Consider the following 20,507-nt stretch of genomic DNA (forward strand, 5'->3'; position numbering starts at 1 on the left):
TAAGCAGCACCTAGACTCACACTGGTGGCAGCTGACCACGGTTTCTGCCAAGGCCTCTTGAGGCAACTATAAGCATAACAGCTGTGGATTACTTGTTGAATATTAATACAGGTGGCCCCAGAGGGGCCCAGGATGGATCTAAATTTGGCCTGCAGCTGAACTCCTCTCAGGACTATGCCAGTGAATACCTATTTCACAAAGTCGCACTAATAAGACCAGGAGACTTAAGAGCTTTGCTTAGTACATAGAAACAGACACAGAAAGGCAGCCAAAATGGGAAGACAAAAAAGCAGAAACCATATGAGAAAACAGAAAAGAGATCCGAGAATAATGGAATCAAGCAATCTAACAGATACAGAGTTCAAAACACTGGTTATAAAGATGCTCAATTAACTTAGGAAAGTGTAGATGAATTCAGTGAGGAATTTAACAAAGGGATAAAAAAAATAAAAATGAAAATGAAAATGATAAAAGGGACTCAGTCAGAAATGAAGAATACATTATCTGAGATAAGTGTATTAGAGGTAATAAATAGAGTGGATAAAGAAGAGAACAGAACCACCAATATAGAATTTGGGGAAACCAAGGGCACTCACTAAGAATGGCAAGATTTAAGGAGCCTATGGGAAATCATTAAATGTAAAAAAATCCATGTCATAGGGGTACCAGAAAAACACAAAATATTGAAGAGCTATTTGAAGAAATAATGATGGAAAACTTCCCTCATCTGGTGAAGGAAATAGACATACAACCCCAGGAAGCTCAGAGTCCCAAAAAAGAGGAACCTGAAGAAGCCCATATTAAGAAACATTATCATGAAAATGCCAAAGGTTAAATGCAAAGAGAGAATCTTAAAAGTAGCAAGAGAAAAGCAGTTAGTTTACCTACAAGGGAACATCCATTAGACTGGCAGCCGATTTCTCAAAAGATACTAAGCAGGACAGAAGGGCTTGGCACAAAATATCTAAAGTGATGAAAACCCAGGATCTACAATTGAGAATACTTTATCCAGCAAGGCTTAAGAGTCAAAAGACTGATAAAGAGCTTCCCAGACAAAATTAAGCTAAGGGAATTTATCAACACCAAGCCAGCATTACAGGAAATGTTGGAAAGACTTGTTTAAGAAGAAAAAACATGTATCAAAAACAAAAATAAAGAATGGTAATAACAACATTCCTATCAACGAGTACCTCAAATGGAAAAGAATTAAGTTCTCCAACCAAAAGATAGAGTGGCTGAATGGATAAGAAAACAAGACCCCTACATAAGCTGCCTACAAGAGACTCACTTCAGATTAAAAGACACACACAGACTAAAAGGAAGAAGATGGAAAAAGATATCGATTACCTTTATGGACCTAGAGGGTATTGCGCTGAGTGAAATGGGTCAGATAGAGAAAGACAAATACCACGTGTGGAATCTAAAGAACAAAATAAACAACGACAACAACAAAAGCAGAAGTAAACTCATAAATACAGAGAATATTTTGAGGGCTTCTAGATGGGAGGGGAGTTGGGGGATGGCAAAAAACGGCAAAGGGATTAATAGGTACAAATGGATAACTGCAGAATAGACATGGAGATGTAGAGCATAGCATGGAGAAGACAGTTAATAAAGTAATAAATATGTAAGGGGGAAGAAAGGTAATATAATGGGGTGATCATTTTGCAAGTTATGTGGATCTCTAATCACTATGCTATACAACTTAAACTGGTATATTACTGTTGCCAACTATAATTGGAAAAATACTCACTAAATTGTACAATGTAAAAATAAGCAACTGTCTATTATATTTCAATAAAGCCAAAAAAATAAGTTGATCAAAAAAAAAAAAAAAAAAAAGAGTAAGCCCAGATAAGAAATCAATCAAAAGAACTGAAAAAAGATCAACAGGCTCAAAATTTCCCACTAGAACCAAGAAAGGCTCCAAGAATAGCAAGACATTAACCAGTAACTCCTTAAACTATAAGGAAAAAGAAAATGTTCTCCAAAAAACTATAAAGAATATATTTCTTTTCAAAGAATACAAATAACTACCACATCTGGTTTCTCAATGCAGAACAAAGTCTGGACAGCATAGATCAATACTTATAAGGGAGAAAAATATGTATGTTTCAAGAAACATTCACCCAGTTCATAAACCATACCAGCAGAAATTCTTTTATACAAAAAATTCTTCTTACTTTCACAGTGGTCCCCATTACCATTAAAACTAAATTCATCAACTATATTGACTACTGTGTAAAAGTCAGTAACACTCCTTAGAACTGTAGAAATGGTCTCATGCAATGCATGCTAGAGAGAGAATCGTGCATCTGGTAAGCTTAGGTAAAGCTGTGTCAACGTTAAGGGTTAGATTATTTCATTCTGGGTAAACCACAATGCTCCTGTCTTCTCACAAAATTCAGAAAAAATAATATTGTTACTGATGTAATAAACTGTTTCATTCTAGAGATTGTGAGATAAATTTCACTTTGCAGTTCTGAGAACAGTGGATGATGGGATGGAAAGAAGAGGTGTCTCTGAATAGCTTCTCTTTCCCTCCACTCCTCTCTCAAACACAGGAGGATCAGAAATTGTACCAAAAGATATTGTTTTGAATTCAATGTTCCAGAAAAGCTGGATAAAGAAAAACTGGCTCCATGGGACAAAAATTTACCTTCCAAACCAAATGTGATACCACATTTCAGATCCTTAGAAACCCACAACAACCATTTTCAGTGTTCTGCCGGCTGCTGCCAAAACTCTTATAGGTCCCTTCAAGCTCCTGTCTTAGTTGTTCTTCTACTACCTGCTGCCTCTGCTTGGCACCATGATTCCCAAAATTGTCACACTGCCATTGGGTGTTCAAATTATTCCCCACACCAAGGTAGGACAGGATGGTTCCTCTTCCCAATACTAATCAAAATCCCAATACCATGCATATAGCTGGTTAATGCTACTTATTTAAAACCTAAGAACCCCATCAAATAGATTAATAAGTATTCATTGAATACCTACCTACGACAAAACAGTAGCATGGTTTTATATCAAAAAAGAATCTCTTCCTGGCCTAAAATATTAGGACATCTTCCTTTCTCTATTTCAAACAAGTATTATGGCTTCCTCATACACATTCTAAGAAATTCATGCCACCTGGTGTCCAAATTCGACACTACAATGAATAGGAAACTAGCAGCCTCAATTTGGTATAAACTAAGGAAAGGGTATTTAAAAATTCATTTGGGCTAAGAAGGATTATAAGAAAAGATTATTAATATAAATGAATCTTAAATGAAGGCTATTAAATGAAAATTGATAGAATATGGGAAAGATATTTTAGTGTATTCTTCCATCCCCTAGAAGTTGAGGAAAAACTAAAATACTGAAATACTACATCCAGAAACCATCTATCCCACCACCACCCCTAATCAGTATTTTAACTGATACTGGCCATACTTGTCCTCCTAAAAGTGTAGCAAAATAGAAAGGGTCCAGATTGATAATACAAAGAACTGAAAAAAGTAAAACACAAACTAAGAATATTAAGACTGCTTTTTATTTATACAGTACCTTTTCATTTTCCATAGTCCCTGTACTTCAAGAGCTTTTTTAAAATGAAATAATAGAAAGAATGGTATCCCATCAACTATAATGACTAACTTGAAGCAAAACTTACTGATTCTTGACTCAATAGGGATTCTTCAGGGTCTTGGGTAAAGATTAAGGTCAACTATAAGGAATGCTACGAGAACAACCGAGAGAATATAAAGCACATTGTAAAGGCAAGGAAAAAAGTAGGAGTCATTCCTAATTCCTCCCTGTCCCCTTCTACATGCAATCATCAAGCCTAGTGGATTAATAAACTAAATATCTCTTTACTACCCCCATTCTAGACAAAGTCACACCACCTTTTCCTAGGCCAGGGATCAGCAAGCTACAACCATTCTGGCCAAATCTAGCTTGTTGCCTCTTTTTGTAAATAAATTTTTTGGAACACGATCACATCCATTCATTTATATACTGTCTTTAGTTGTTTTCATGCTACAGCTATCTAGCCTGCAAAGTCTAAAATATTTATTATCTGACTCTTTACAGAAAAAAGTTTGTCAAATCTGGCCCAAATAGGCTATTAAATAATCTTCTAACCAGTCTCCCTACTATCCATTCAATTCATTCTCCAACTGCAGCCTGAGTGAAAGTTTCAAGTACACAAATCTGATTATTCATTCTTCTGCAAAGATAAACCCAAATTCCTTAAGGTAACTTCAAACTTTTCCAACACCTTATCTGGTCACCATCCAACCCAACCTGTATGTTCCAGCTATTCCATTTTAATCTCTTCAAATTCACCATGCACTACCTTTTGGACTTTCAGCATATATCATTTCCCCCAACTAGGATACTCTTCACCTTTCTCCTACTTAACTCCAGGTCACTGCTCAGGTTCTTCCTGTAAATGTTATGTTCTCTAGGAAGCCATCCCTAACCCCTTAGGCTGGGATTAGGTGGTCCTGAAGTTCCTCTATCACCTTATTAAACTTTAATGCATAATTCATTGTCAGGCCAAATTGAGAGCCATATGAGGATATGATCTGTGATGTTAACTATGCCCTTACAACAAGCAGAGACTAGGACATACAAGGCACTCATATATTTTTGTTCAAATAAATTTATTCTTTACATCATGTTCTGAAAATCCAAAGAACTTCTTCTCAGTGATTTACCAGAAATAATCAGGTAGATTTAACTAATGAAGATAAATAAGTCCTGCATAACCATAGCAGAATAAATCAATATCAAAATCTGAAAACCTACAAAACTTAAAAAAAAAAAAACTTCTGAGTACAACATGTGCTTTTCAGTTTATTACCAGAGAAAACCTTGATCTTCAGAACTTATCATTCTAGATCACATTTAATGAAAACAACAAAAATAAGAAACTAAGAAGGATATTACCTGTTCTTCCCTCTCCTTTTCTTTGGTTTTACTTCTGTAGATTCTAGCAGAGGTGGCATCCTGGGATGGAATGACAGAGATCTGATGCAGTGGCATGCTCATCCCAGCCTCTTGTCTGGTTGTCTTCTTTACAGAAGACACTCTCCAGTGGTAGAGTCATTTTGGGCCATCGACTTAAAGCTGAGTGAGAGAAGACAAGACATAACTTAGCTAAAACACTCTTCAAATTTCCAACAGTGAAATTAGCATTTTATATTTATATTTAAAGAAGTTACAATGTCTGACATGACTACATTGTTTTCAAAAACGATAGAAGGTGAATGTCTGTAGGAAATCATAACATTTTTCTCATGTAATAAGATGAGAGCACCTGAAGGGGCTGGTGGATCAGGTATCTTCATAATCAAATATTAATTTTCCATTGGCTACTTAGATTTCAAATACAGCAGTGTCATCCTTTACTCTAAGAATATTTTTGAAGTTAAATTTTTTTACTTGAAAAAGCACTCATCCTTATATAAGTGGCAATCTTTCCTTAAAACTGCAGCCCTTGAATCTATATAATGGTAAGATTAAAGATTAAGACACCTATGATCCATGGATAACCTTCCAAAAGTCTAGACTCTCTAGATGGATTGTTGGCAAGCTTTTCCTGTAAAGGGACAGATAATAAATATTTTGGGGTCAGAATTGTTACTACTATTCGATTCTGTCCTTGTAGCATGAAAACAGCCAAAGCAAGTGTGTAAATGAAAGAAAATGGTTATGTTTCAATGAAAAACATGTGGCAGGCTAGATCTGACCCATGGACCTGTAGTTGGTAAGCCCTGATCTAAAGGATTTTTCAGAGAAAATGAGGGTCACCATGGATATTCCTGGGACCATGAAAAGTCTGTCTATATGCAAAATAATAGTGTCTGAATAAGCTATATTCGAGGATTCTAGGAACCCCTGCTTTTTCCTGGTTTTCCCCTACATTCCTCCAAAGTGCCTAATAATTGAATTGTGTGCTCCTCTGTCTCAACACCCCCACTGCAATCTATCAAATTCTGCATTCAAAATCCATTAAATATAAATTATCCAAATTATCCATAATGTTTAAAGAAATCATGTTCATGCTGTTTGAAGTTTAACAAAAGATAGAGGTCTTAAACCAAAAAAAGTCAATCTCTAATTTGGGGTTTTCATTCATTAACTATGTATTGAGGGGTGGAGTGGGAATGATAGGCATGGAGGATAAACAATAGGGCCTGACAACCTTAAGGTCAAAGGTGATGAGTAGCTATTTACTCCACTTCTTCCAAAACTTGCTTTGGACCATAGGTAGGTGTTTTTAGAGGTTGGTCCCACCTCTGACAGTGTTACCAACCCAACTGAAGAACTAAAAGACTCACACAATAGGTTTCCCTCTAAGACTATGATATGATCGACAAGCAACAGGAAGGAACAGGAAACTAGAAAGGATCAACAAATGAGAAAATGAGCTAAATAAATATTCTAGGTGGGGCTCAGAGTAGCTAGCAGCATGGACACACCGGAAGAGCAGGAAGATGAGGCTGTGAACATTTTGCTGCTCAACCAAGCCTCGCTTGGCACTAGGGGCCATTCAGACTGCGGTGGCTAAAAACAAAACGAAAACAAAAAACAAAAAAAGAATTAAAAGTTGGCAAATTCAGGTCAAGATGTCAGAGTAGGAAAATGCTGTGCTTGCCTCCTCCAACCACCACATTAAATTACAACTAAATTATAGAACAGCCACTCATGAAAACCACCTGAAGACTAGATAAATGTAATTTATAACTAAGAATGTAAAGAAAAACACTTCGAAACTGGTAGGAGGAACTGAGACACAAAAAGCGCTGGGCCCACACCAGTGTGTGGTGATTAAGAATCCGTAGGGATATCTCGCTGTGGAGGTACACCCTGAGGATTGAGGAGTCCCAGACCCACACCAGGCAGCCCAACCAGAACCATCAGTGCGAGGAAGAGAAATCCTAACAACTAGTTGTGAAACTCAGCTCAGAGTCCATCCAGGTGAGATGGAAGGCTGCTGAGTCCCAGGTGTTCCTCTGAAAGGGCCTGAGCACAAACATCCTCGCTGATAGATGCACTCACTCTGAACTCCAATGTTTGAAAAGTGCCAAGAACATACAAGGAGGAACTGAGCTGTCCGGCTTCAGGGCGAGGACTAAAGGAGCAGCTCTCTTGCCATTTCATTACTTTCTTTGCCCTTCCACCTACAGAGCTGGCAGATGGGCACCACTGTTCTTTGCTGAGCCCTCCTTCAACTCACCCTTCAGGTGTAGATAGGTGTCAAATCTGAGTCTTCATCAAACTCACCCCACCCTGGTGATTCCCTGAGAACCTGCCCCACACAATTCCTACACAGGCTGAAATCTTTTTCAGAGGCTGAATAAGAGACTGTATAGCAACCAAAGTTTTGTAACAAAAAACACTAGTTGTTTGCTCTACTCTTCCACAACTAGGCTGGGCTTCCCTAAAATTTCTGAAAGGTCCACAAACCTTAAATAAGCAGTGGCTGGCCTCAGCGTATCCTGTACTTCTTGCTGAGCAGCCCAATGGTACTAATGACAGCCAGCTTCAGATCACAGCATAGCCTCTTCCAGGCACCACCAAGCAGGCTTGTACCTTCTACCAGGAGTCTCCAGGCTGGTATTAGGCAGCAATTAACCTGGGCCTGCATTGGAGCCCCTCCCAAGAGGCTCCAGAACCAACACACTAGGTGACCAGCCTCAGTCCATATCAGAACACCAACCGATTAGCTTCACAAATGACACATCTGAAAAGTAAACTCAGCAGGTACCAGAGCTCCACTATAGCGAATCACACTCCATGGGGTCAGACCCCACACAATAGCTGTAGCCATGGCTAGTCCTCAGCAAGGCAGCTGCAACTAAAGAGTCAATTCCATCCACTGACATGCCAATAGCAATCAAGGCTCAACTACAACAGGAAGGTACACACAACCCACACAAGGGACACCCCTGGAGTACCCAGCTTAGGTGACCAAGGAGTCTGCACCACTGGAACCCACAGGACACCTACTACATAAAACTAAGCAACCAAGACTAGGAGATGTAGCATATCTACCTAATATGTAGAAACTAACACAGGGAGGCAACTAAATGGGGAGACAATGAAACATGTCCCAAAAGAAAGAAAAGAACAAAACTCCAAGGAAAAAAATAAACAAAATGGAGACAAGCAATCTAACTTATATAGAGTTCAAAAAATTGGTGATAAAAGTAATGAACTTAGAAGAAAATTAGATGAACTCAGGGAGAACTTCAACAAGTAAACATAAAAAAAGGATATAGAAACAATGAAAAATCATCTGTCAGAAATGAAGAATACAAAACTAAAATGAAGAATACATTAGATGGAATAGCAGAGTAGATAAAGCAGAGAATCAAATCAGTGATTTGGAAGACAAAGCAGCAGAAAACAATCAATCAGAAGAGCAAATAATAATGATAATAATAATAATAATTTAAAACATGAGAGTGGTTTAAGGGACTCTTGGGATAACATCAAGTATAACAATATTCGCATCATAGGAGTACAAGAAGAAAAGAGAGAGCAAGCAATTGAAAGCCTATTTGAAGAAATAATGACCAAAAACTTTCCTAATCTGGTGAAGGAAAAACACATATAAGTCCAGGAAGTGCAGAGAGTCCTAAACAAGATGAACCTAAACAGGCGCACATCAAGACACGTAAGTAAAATGGCAAAGGCTAAAAACAAAGAGAATCTTAAAAGCATCAAAAGAAAGGCAGTTAATTATGTAAAAGGGAATTCCCATAAGACTGTCAGCTGATTTCTCAAGGGACACTTTACAGACCAGAAGGGATTAGTACCAAATATTCAAAGTGATAAAAAGCAAAGACCTACAACCAAGACTATTCTACACAGCAAGGGTATCATCATTTAGAATCCAAAGAGAGATAAAGAGCTTCACAACAACAAAAAAAAACCTAAATGAGTCATTACCACGAAATCAGTATTACAAGAAATGTTAAAGGGAATTCTTTAAGAAGGGGGAAAAGAAGATTATAAAATGTAAATAATAAAATGACAATTACTACATACTTATCAATAATCACTTTAAATTTAAATGAATTGAATGATCTAATTAAAAGACATAGGATGGTTAAAAGGATAAGAAAACGAGACCCATACATATGCTGCCTACAAGAGACCCACTTTATATCGAAAGACACACAAAGATTGAAAGTAGAGGGATGGAAAAAGATATTTAATGCAAATGGAAACAAAAAAAAAAGCTGGGGTAGCAATACTTAGACAAAATAAACGTTAAAACGAAGGCTATAACAAGAGAAAAAGAACATTTCATAACGATAAAGGGATCAATCCAAAAAGAAGAAATAACCTTTGTAAACATTTACACACCTAACATAGATGTACTAATTTTATAAAACGAATATTGATAGACATAAAAGGAGAGATTGACAGCAATACAGTAATTATAGGGGACTTTAACTCCTCATTTCCATCAATGGAGAGATCTTACAGACAGAATATCAACAAGGAAAACTGCAGTCTTAAATGACACATTAGGTCAGATGGATTTAACTGATATCTTTAGAGCATTTTATCTCAAAGCAGTATAATATACATCATTTTCAAGCACGCATGAAACATTTACCAGGACAGACAAAATGTTAGGTCACAAAGCAAATCTCAACAAATTTAAGACTGAAATCATACCAACCATCTTCTCGAATCACAATGGTATAAAATTAGGAATCAATTACAATAACTGAAAAATACACAAACACATGGAGGCTAAATAACATGCTACCAACCAATAAATGGGTTAACAATGAGATCAAGGAAGAAATCAAAAGATACCTTGAGAAAAATGAAAGTAAAAACAAAATGACCCAAAAATCCATGGGAAATAGTCAAAGCAGTCCTAACAGAGAAATTCACAGCAATACAGACCTACCTCAAGAAACCAACAAACAAAACCTCTCAAATAAACAATCTCACTTTACAACTAAAGGAACTAGAAAAAGAAGGACAAAGCTCAAAGTGAGTAGAAGGAAGGAAGTTATAATAAAGATCACAGCCTTAATAAATTAAAAAATAAAATAAAATAAAATAAAATCAATGAAACCAAGAGCTGGTTCTCTGAAAAGACTGACAAACTTAAACCTTTAACCAAACACATCACACACACACACAAAAAGACCCAAACAAATAAAATCAGAAATGAAAGGGAAGTTACAACTGATACCACATAAATACAAAGGATTATAAAAAAAAAGTACTATAAATAATTATATGCTAACAAATTATCCATTTTGGAAGAAATGGATACACTCCTAAAAATATACAATCTTCCAAGATTGAGTCAAGAATAAATTGAAAACCTGAACAGACTGATAACTACTAACAAAGTTGAATCAGTAATCAAAAAACTACCAGTGAAAGTCCTGAACCAGGTAGGCTTCACAGGTAAATTTTACCAAACATTCAAAGACAAATTAACACCCGATTCTTCTCAAACTAGTCCAAAAATTAAAGAAGAGGGAAGGTTCCCGATCTAATTTTACGAGGCCAGCATTACCCTGATTCCAAAACCAGACAAAGACATTACAAAAAAACTATAGGCCAACATCGCTAATAAACATAGATGCAAATATCCTCAACAAAATATTAGCAAACTGATTCAGCAATATATTAAGAAGATAGACCAAGAAGTTTAAAAATATTATAACAAGAGATATGAAAAGCTCAAGACCATGATCTAGTGGGATTTATTCCTGGGATATGAGGTTGGTTCAACATCCACAAATCAATCAATGTGATAGAGCATACAAATAAAATGAAGGGTAAAAATCATAAGATCATATCAACGGATGTTGATAAAAGCCATATATGACAAACCCACAGCTAACATCATATTTAACAGTGAAAAGCTAAAAGTGTTTTCCTAAGATCAGGAAAAAGACAAGGATGTCCATTTTCACCACTTTTATTCAACATAGTGTTGGAAATCCTAGCCACAGTAGACAAGAAAAAAATAAAATGCCATAGCAATCAGACAAGAAAAAGATATAAAAAGCATCTAGATTGGAAAAGAAGTAAAACTGTCATTATTTGTAGATGACATACTATAGAGAGAACCCTAGAATCCGCCCCCCCCCAAAAAAACTATTAGAAATAATAAATACAGTAAAATAGAATACAAAATTAATATTCAGAAATTTGGTGTATTTTTATACACCAATAATGAACTATCTAAAAGAGAAATTAAGAAAACAATCCCATTTACAATTACAAAAAAATCAAAATACCTAGGAATAAATTTAATCAAGGAGATAAAAGAACTGTACTTGAAAACTTATAAGACATTGAAGAAACGGAAGGAAGGAAGGAAGGAAGGAAGGAAGGAAGGAAGGAAGGAAGGAAGGAAACAAATAAATAAATAAAAGCATATACGATGCTCATGGATAGGAAGAATAAACATTGTTAAAATGTCCATACTACTCAAAGTAATCTATAGATTCATCAAAATACCAATGGCCTTTACCACAGTACTAGAACAAATAATTCTAAAATCTATATGGAACCACAAAAGGATCAAATGGCCAAAGCAATCTTGAGATGGAGCAATAAAGTTGGACGTATCATATTATCCAATATGAAACTATACTTTAAGGCTCTAATAATCAAAACAGCATGGTACTGGTATAAAAACAGACACAGATCAGTGGAACAGAATAGAAAGCCTGAAATAAATCCACGCCTCTATGATCAATCAATCTATGACAAAGGAGGCAAGAATATACAATGGGGTGAAGACAGTCTCTTGAATAAATGTTGGAAAAGTTGGACAGATACATGCAAAAAATTAAACTGAACTACTTTCTAACATCACATACAAGAATAACTCAAAATGGATTACACACTTAAATGTAAGAACCAAAATCATAGATCTCTTAGTAGATAGTATAGGCAGTAAACTCTCTGATGTTGACTTTAATAGTATATTTTTTGCATTTGCCTCCTTGAGCAAGAGAAACAAACAAAAAATAAACAAATGGGATATCAAACTAAAAAATCTCCGCACAGCAAAGGAAATCATCAATAAAACAAAAACACAGCCTACTGAATGGAGAAGATATTCTCCAGTAATACATCTGATAAGTGGTTAATATCTAAAATATATAAGGAATTCATACAACTTAACACTAAAAGACAAACAATCCAATTGAAAAATGGACAGTGGACCTAAATACACATTTCTCCAAAGAGGACACACAGATGGCCAAAAGATATATGAAAAGATGCTCAACATCACTAATTATCAGAAAAATGCAAATTAAAACCACAATGAGATATCACCTCAACCCTGTTGGAGTGGCTATCATCAATAAATCAACAAACAAGAAGTATTAGTAAGACTGTGGAGAAAAAGGAACCCTTATGCACTGTCAGTGGGATTGCAAATTAGTGCAGCCACTATAGAAAACAGTAGGGAAGCTCCTCAAAATATTAAAAATAGAACTACAATAGGAACCAGCAATCCCACTTCTGGGTATTTATCTGAAGAAATCCAAAACACTAATTTGAAAATATGTATGCATCCCTATGTTCAATGCAGCATTATTTATAATAGCCAAGATATGAAAGCAACCTAACTGTCCTTTGATAGACAACTGGATAAAGAAGATGTGGTACATATATACAATGGAATAGTACTCAGCCTGAAAAAAGAATGAAATCTTAGCATTAATGACAATATTGATGGACCTAGTGAGTATTATGTTAAGGGAAATAAGACAGAGAATGAATGACAAATACATATGATTTCAAAAATATGTGTAATCTAAAAAGCGAAATAAATGAAAAAACAAAACAGAACAAAGTCACAGATATAGAGAACAAACTGATGATTACCAGGTGGAAGGAGAGTTGGGGGGCTTTTGAAAGTAAGTTATGTAAATGGCTAACCACTATGCTGTACATCTGAAACCAATGTAATATTGAATGTCAACTATAATCAAACATTTTTTTTTTAAATAAAAGGATATTCTGTTTGTATGTCTTCTTGGGAGAAGTGTCTGTTCAGGTCCTCTACCCATTTTTTTGATTGATTATTTTTCTGTTGTTGAGTTGTATGAATTCTTTACATACTTTGGATATTAGCCCCTTATATGAAAAGATGCTCAACTTACCAGCTATTAGTGAAATGCAAATCAAAACCATAATGAGATACTACCTCACACCTATAAGAATTGTTATTATCAACAAGACTGTAATAATAAGTGTTGGAGAGATTGTAGGGAAAAAAACCCTCATACACTGCTGGTGGGAATGTCAACTGGTACAGCCACTATGAAAAAGAGTATGGAGGTTTACTCAAAAAATTAAGACTAGAATGACATATGACCCAGAAATCCCTCTTCTGGGTATCTACCCAAAACCTTTGAAAACATTTACCCATAAAAATGTATGTACCCCAATGTTCATTGCAGCATTGTTTACGGTGGCCAAGACGTGAAAACAACCGGAGTGCCCTTCGATAGATGACTGGATAAAGTCGTAGTACATATATACAATAGAATGTTACTCAGCCATAAGAAAAGATGAAATATTGCCATTTGCGACAAGATGGATGGATTTTGAGATTATTATGCTAAGTGATATGTTGGACAGAAAAAGTTGAGAGCCATATATGGTTTCACTTATAGGGGGGATATAAAACTGAAAGCAACAACAAGATAAACAAATAAAAACTCAGACATAGACAACAGTTTAGTGGTTACCAGGAGAAAGGAGGAAGGAGAAGGTAGATAGGATAAAAGGATTCAAAAGCATGATGACAGGAGGAAATTTAACTTTGGGTGGTGAACACAATGCAATATACACAGTTATTATTAACTTGTACACTTGGAAATTATAATTTTATTAACCAATGTTACCCCAATACATTTTTTATTAAAAAAAAAAATTCCGTTTTTCAAAGTCTTTATAGGGTGAGTGGCCATGGATAACAAACAAAACAGAAAATAGAGGTGATGTTAGATAGTATAAGAAATAAAATGTTTGTGTTTGGATATTACACGTCACCAACTTTATTTCAAACCTCTGATGAAGAATGACACAAGATGGAGCACTGTACTCAACAAATGGTCTGAGTATTTATGATACCATTACACAAGACAAATGGCACGTATCTACTGCTGAGTGTCTTATACTCTATGGGATCACAATAGTCAGCATGGAGAAGTTTTTCATCACTGATGCATTAAACTCCTGTGTCACAGATGACAAAATCCGTATGCCTTCTTGCAATACTTAGTCAAACTTACCATGCCCAGAGCCTTGCTACATATCATGCCAATAGCTGCCTTTGGTGCTTCCTGCATATCATTACTACTAGATGTCTATGACAAGGCCCGGGAGGACTATTTATGCCAGAAAAACACAAATTTTAGAGTGTTTTGAATTTTCTGCAGTTCTGAAAGACCTCCCGCCTTACAGTTATTTAAGCTACTTTTTTGATAGGCACCCTGATCTCCAAGTAATAGACCTGAAAGTTAGCCTGAAGCAACTCCTCTCCTAAACCATATATATTTAGAATAAAAATGATAATTTTAAAAACCAAACTAAAAATACCTTTCTTGTGGAGGTTCATATGAAAAGCATAAAGCAGTTGTTACTCATACAATTTTCTTTGCGTACTTTCCAAATATCTGTCGTATATCAATTCATCCTAATTAAGAGGAATAGTTAAACCTCTGCATTATGCCTGACAATCCAGGCATGAGAACTTCAATTCCACTAATGCTAACCTGCAAATCACAATACATCTAATACAAACATCCATTTCAAGAAGAACTGAACTGACAGAGTTGGTCATTAACATTATGGAAATGGATATCCCATTTTCATGGATCAGAAGACTTACAATTAAGATGGCAATTCTCCCCCAACTGATCTACAGATAAAAAAATCCCTATAAAAAAAATCCAGCTGACTTCTCTGTAAAATTCATATGGAATTTCAAGGGACCCAAAACATCCAAAACAATTTTGAAAAAGAACAAAGTTGAAGAACTCATACTTCCCAATTTCGAAACTTATTACAAAGGAGTAATTATCAAGACAGTGTAGTAATGAAATAAGGATAGATACACAGATCAATGAAATAGAATTTAGAATCAAGAAATAAACTATTTGTGGTTAATTGATTTTCAACAAGGTGCCAAGACCATTCAATGGGGAAAAGAATGGTCTTTTCAAGTATGACTATAATTAAAGAATGGTACATGTTGGAAAGACTGTGGAGGAACTGAAACCCTCATATACCACTGGTGGTGAGAATGTATGCAGATGCTATGGAGAAGTCTAGCTTTTCCTCAAAATATTAAATATAGAGTTATCATATGACCCAATAATTACACTTCTAGGTATACACTCACCTGAAGAAATGAAAAGTATATGGCCCCCCCACACAAAAAACATAGATATTCATCGCCAAAAACAAAAATAACTCAAATGTCCATAAACTGATGAATGAATAAATAATGTGTTAACTATACAATTGAATATTATTCAGCAATAAAAAGGAATGATATATGAATACAAGCTACAACATGGATAAACCTTGAAAACATTATATTAAGTGAAAGGACCAAATACTGTGTGACACTTGTATGAAATGTCCAGAGGCAAATCTAAATCTAGAGACAAAAAGTAGGTTAGTGATAGCCAAGGGTTAGGTAGGGATGGCTAAAAAGATTTCTTTTTACAGTAATGAAAATGTTCTAAATTTTATTATGGTGATGGTTGTATATCTTTTATGTATACTAAAAGCCATACAACTGTGCACTTTAAATGAGTGGATTGTAATGGATTATATCTCAATAAAGCTGTTTATAAAAAGAATATGGAAATACTTAATATGGCTTAAGACAAATAAAATTTTGTTTTTCCTTTGTGATATCCCTAGGTAATTTATCTGGATGAAATGGAGATGTCCACTGTTATCTTATCACTCTTCCAGTTTTGAGAAAGGGAAGAGTACAAAATCAGCAACCAGAAACCTAAGTATTGACTCTTAAATACTGTGATGTTTGGCAAACTGATAAGTTTCAATGACTGTGTTTCTTCATCTGTAAAACAGAAATAATCTCTATTCAGTTCAAATGGAAGGGTTTTAACATTAGCATACTTTCCTATCTGCCTTTTCAGGCATCTTCAGTGATTCCCCTCATAGCCACATAGTCAGTTTGTCTTGTCTCTCTAGTATTTTCTGTCTTCCTACATCTTTTACAACTTGGCCCTCAAATCCTTTCTGACATTTAAGACCTCTAGCAACATGGCTATGAGGAGAGGCAAGGCTGACAATACTATCTCTATAAGGGAAGAAGTAGGAAGGCTTGATCCCTAAGATGACCAGCATGGCTTAACAATCAAGCTGTTCTATGCTTCTCAGATGGGCAAGATAAATGAAGAATTCTGCCCATTCCAAAAATACTGGGGACAGCAAAGAAGCAGTTAGGAGAAGACAAAGATGCCAGTCGCAGCCTTCTGAAGGGACAGTCACCTCAGGTCTGCATGCTCCCTTGCTCATTAGGTGCCAGGCTCCAGCAGTGCCCTGCTCCTCCCCATTGTTGAGTTGTAAAATCTTAACATCCTAACTGGCACTCATAATAAATAACTTTAAGTCAAGCCTGTCTCTATCAGAAGCATGTCTCATATAGAAAATGAGAAGCCTGTGCACAGCAGCTAGCAGACACAGAAGAAAAAAAAAAAAAAAAGCAGTAGTGAAGAGACTCCTGCTCACTGAATGAGTAATATACAGCACTGAATGATGAAGGCCAGTCTTAAAGCAGCGAATATGAAGAAGCAAGATAGACCATTTGAAAAGGAAGACTGACATTATCTAGTCAGGGGTCTAAACAGTGCCCTAGTTTCTGGCTGTGCATTCAGAAGACTGGGATACAGAGAGGAGCAGGGGATAAAATAGGGCTTGCCATGGGCACACTGAGCTTGACATGCCTGTGGGAAATCCCAAATATGTAAAGAGTATGCACTGAGATTCACCAGAATGCCATGACACCTGAACACCCAAGAATAGATTCAGTTTTCCAAGGAACACTTGAAGAATCAGTCACTTATGTCATTAAATGCTATAAACAAACAATAAAACCCATTGTCAATACAGAATTTTAAAACTTTTTAGAAAACAGCAATGGAGAAGCCCTAACTTAAAAAAACAAAACAAAACAAAACAAAACCCTCTCAATCAAAATTTAATTACACTCACAGCAAAACTTTAAATTAAACTAAATTTAAAGTTTAGTTTAAGATGTTTAAATTAAACTAAAAGGCAAAATAAGCATGTCATTTTTTTCTGCTGTGATAAAACTAAAAATAAAAAGAGAATTTATAGTGCAATGGAAGAATTAAACTCCAAAAATTTTCAAAAAACTATTGGAATCAGTTAAAAACATAAACATTTGTATAATCAGTAATGTATTCTAGTGTAAGAAAGAAGTATATAAACTGTAAAACAGAATAAAGGACACCTCATTTAAAATGAAGAAAGGAGACCATTAAGGGTAGGCCTCATGCACTACCACTCCATGTCAGTTACAAACCCCAACAGGAACCTTTACTTAGAGACCTCAACTAGGACCAAGTCCAGCCAATGGAAATTGCTGCACCCTCACTTTCCTCCAATGGGCTTTCATTCAAAACAACTCCTCCCAATTTCCTCCTTTTTCTCTATAAAGTAGCAACCCTCCCCTTTTCTTGCTGGACTTGCCTGAGGGATTTCCTATAGCTTGCTTGTCCAGAATTGCAATTCTTTGCTATTCCCCAATAAATCCATTTTGTCACTAATATTCCTGTATATCAACAAAACAAAAAGCATAAAATAGATTTAAATGATATAAAAGCTACTTCAGAACTTTCAATGAAAAACATTCAGTGATTTTAGAGTATATGTGAATAAGGTATATTCTCCCCAAATTAAAGCATATATTCAATGTACTTCCAAACAAAGTCTAACCAAGATTTTTTTACTTGACAAAATGATTCTAAAAGTATGCGTAAGAATGAAATAATGAAATAAAAATGTTGGGGAAGAAGCAACAGGGAAATGAGTCCTATGAAATATTAAAACATTACAAGGCAATAATTATTATTAAACAGCAAGGTATAGCTATAAGGCAGAACAGACAGTTCAGAAACTGAATTATACAGAAAAGTACAATAGCCAATAGAAGCAGCAACACGAAATTATAGGAAAGGGACAAGTTACTAAATAAATGATGTTGGGATAACTGGTTAACAATTTGGAAGGGGGAAAATTATCAATTAAGACTTATACTTCATTAATCAGAATAAATTCTCATGGATATAAAAGTTAAATGTAAAAAAATAATAACATAATAAGATATAATTTCAAGTGAATACATTAAGGAACTAACGGGAAACTGACTTTTTTTTAAAGCCTAGAATTAACAGGAAAAAAAAATCACAAAAGGAAAAGGGTTGTAGATATAATTCTATAATTAAAAGCAACAATAAATGAACAGGCAAAAAAAAAAAGACTGGAAAATATTTGCAGCATATAGGACAGAAAGTTAATATCTTTTTTACATAAGAAGTTAAAGTAAATAGCTATTTAAAAAAAAAAAAAAACATTAAAATCCCAATAAGTAAATGGCCAGGGCTTAGAAACAGCCACTTCACAAAAGAGGACAGACATAGTATGAATCTTCACTTAACATTTTCATAATCAAGGAAAGGCAATCATTCAAAAACCTTTTCCTTTACAGAATTCTACAAAAATATGGTGAAACCTATGATTGACAAATATGTACCAGGGCTATGTTCTCATAATCTTCTTACTGTAGTATCATACACTCAGAATGCCCATGAGGGAAACCAATAAGCAGTAGGACTCAGAAACTGTACAAGAGCCTACCTTTGGGAAGCTTGGCCTGAGAAAATGTGTAAAAATCTAAAAGTCCCATAATTTTAAATATAACATTATTTATCAAAAAAAGAAAAAAAATAGAAGGAGAACAGCTAAGTAAACTGAGGTGCTAGTACAATCAAAGGAATATTATGTGGACACTAAAAGCAAGAGAAACATGGGTGTGATAAAAAACAAGTGGTAAAATTATACACATATTATAACTACAAGTGTGTTATATATACACAAGCAAAAATCCTAGAAGGGAATTCATAAAAATTCCAGCCATTTAATAATGTGGCAATATAAGTGATTTTCATTTCTCTGTTTTCTAAACATTCAATAATAATACTTTATAGTTTAAATGTGTATTTTTAAAGAGCTAAAATTAAAATCTCAAGTCATTCCACATAGGTCGGTAATAGAATTTTATGTTATTGATGAATAAACCATAAAAGGACTCATTTTCTGTGAGGAGTACATTTCTTAAGGTCTCACAGAATTCAAGCCTAATATTCCTATGGAAATAAAGTAGGGGGATGCATTCGCAGGATGCAGATGTTTATAGCCACAGTAGTGTTTGTTTTATGCTTTTTTTCCCCCAGCATCTCCTCTAATACTTTTGCACAGTACTCCCCCTCAAAAAATAGCAGTTGTGCATAATGGGAATAGTTTGGCTTTCTTCATGATGTTTTTATTTAAGTTTATGTAATTGTATTAACATCAGTTAATACGATTATATAATATTCAAGTGTACATTATAATTTGACATCTATATATTCTATTGTGTGATTACCACCCAGAGTCCAGTTTCCTTCAGCTACCATATATTTGATCCTCTTTACCCACTTCACCCTCCCTCAACTTCCCTATATCTGACCCCCTTTACCCTATCTACCTCTTCCCTCGTCCCCCAACACCCACCATCTGGTAACAACTAGTCCATTGCCCATATCCGAGTCTCTGTTTTTCCTGTTCTTTTGTTGTTTTTAGGTTTATATTCCACATATAAGTGATATTATGTGATTTTCAACTTTTTCAGTCTGGCTTATTTCACTTAGCATGATTATCTATCTAGAGGTCCATCCAGGTTGTCGCAAATGGCAGTATTTTATCACTTCTTACGGCTAATATTCCATTGTACATACGTACTACAGCTTCTTTAGCCAATCATCTATCATTGTAGGACACTTCAGTTGATTCCATGTCCTGGCCACTGTGAATAATGGTGCCATGAACATCAGTGTGCAAGTATCTTTTTGGATATGAGTTTTAAAGTCTTTGGGGTAAATACCCAGTAGAGGGACTGCAGGATCATATGGTAGATCATATAATAGACCATCTGCCCAGAACTTAGAAGGCTATCTGTTGTTTACACTGCTGTTTGCTCCGTGTTTCCATCTCAAGTTTGATGTGGTCACAAGAGGGGATGAGTGAAGCTTTTATCTTCTACAACATTTTGCCCAGTTCTTGAGTTTTTTTAATTCATTGTGCTAGGTGCTTATTGGGTCTTTTGTTGTGGGGATTTGCATCTTTTAGTTCTTGGAAATTTCTTGTATTATTTCTCTGATTATTTACTTCCC

General features: G+C 35.3%; 1 protein-coding gene across 2 annotated transcripts in view; it reads right to left on the minus strand.

The window, feature by feature from the left end:
- The window catches only part of MARCHF8 (membrane associated ring-CH-type finger 8), a 127,453-nt gene that overhangs the window by 78,744 nt on the left and 28,202 nt on the right, over positions 1-20,507 (minus strand). For both annotated transcript variants that reach the window (XM_016140935.2, XM_016140936.2), the window contains exon 2: positions 4,939-5,118. In XM_016140935.2, the coding sequence (XP_015996421.1) occupies positions 4,939-5,040 (102 nt within the window). In that variant the 5' untranslated portion in view covers positions 5,041-5,118. The remainder of the gene's footprint in view (positions 1-4,938; positions 5,119-20,507) is intronic.

Source organism: Rousettus aegyptiacus, unplaced genomic scaffold (genome assembly GCF_014176215.1).
Source record: "Rousettus aegyptiacus isolate mRouAeg1 unplaced genomic scaffold, mRouAeg1.p scaffold_m13_p_6, whole genome shotgun sequence".
Lineage (NCBI taxonomy): Eukaryota > Metazoa > Chordata > Mammalia > Chiroptera > Pteropodidae > Rousettus > Rousettus aegyptiacus.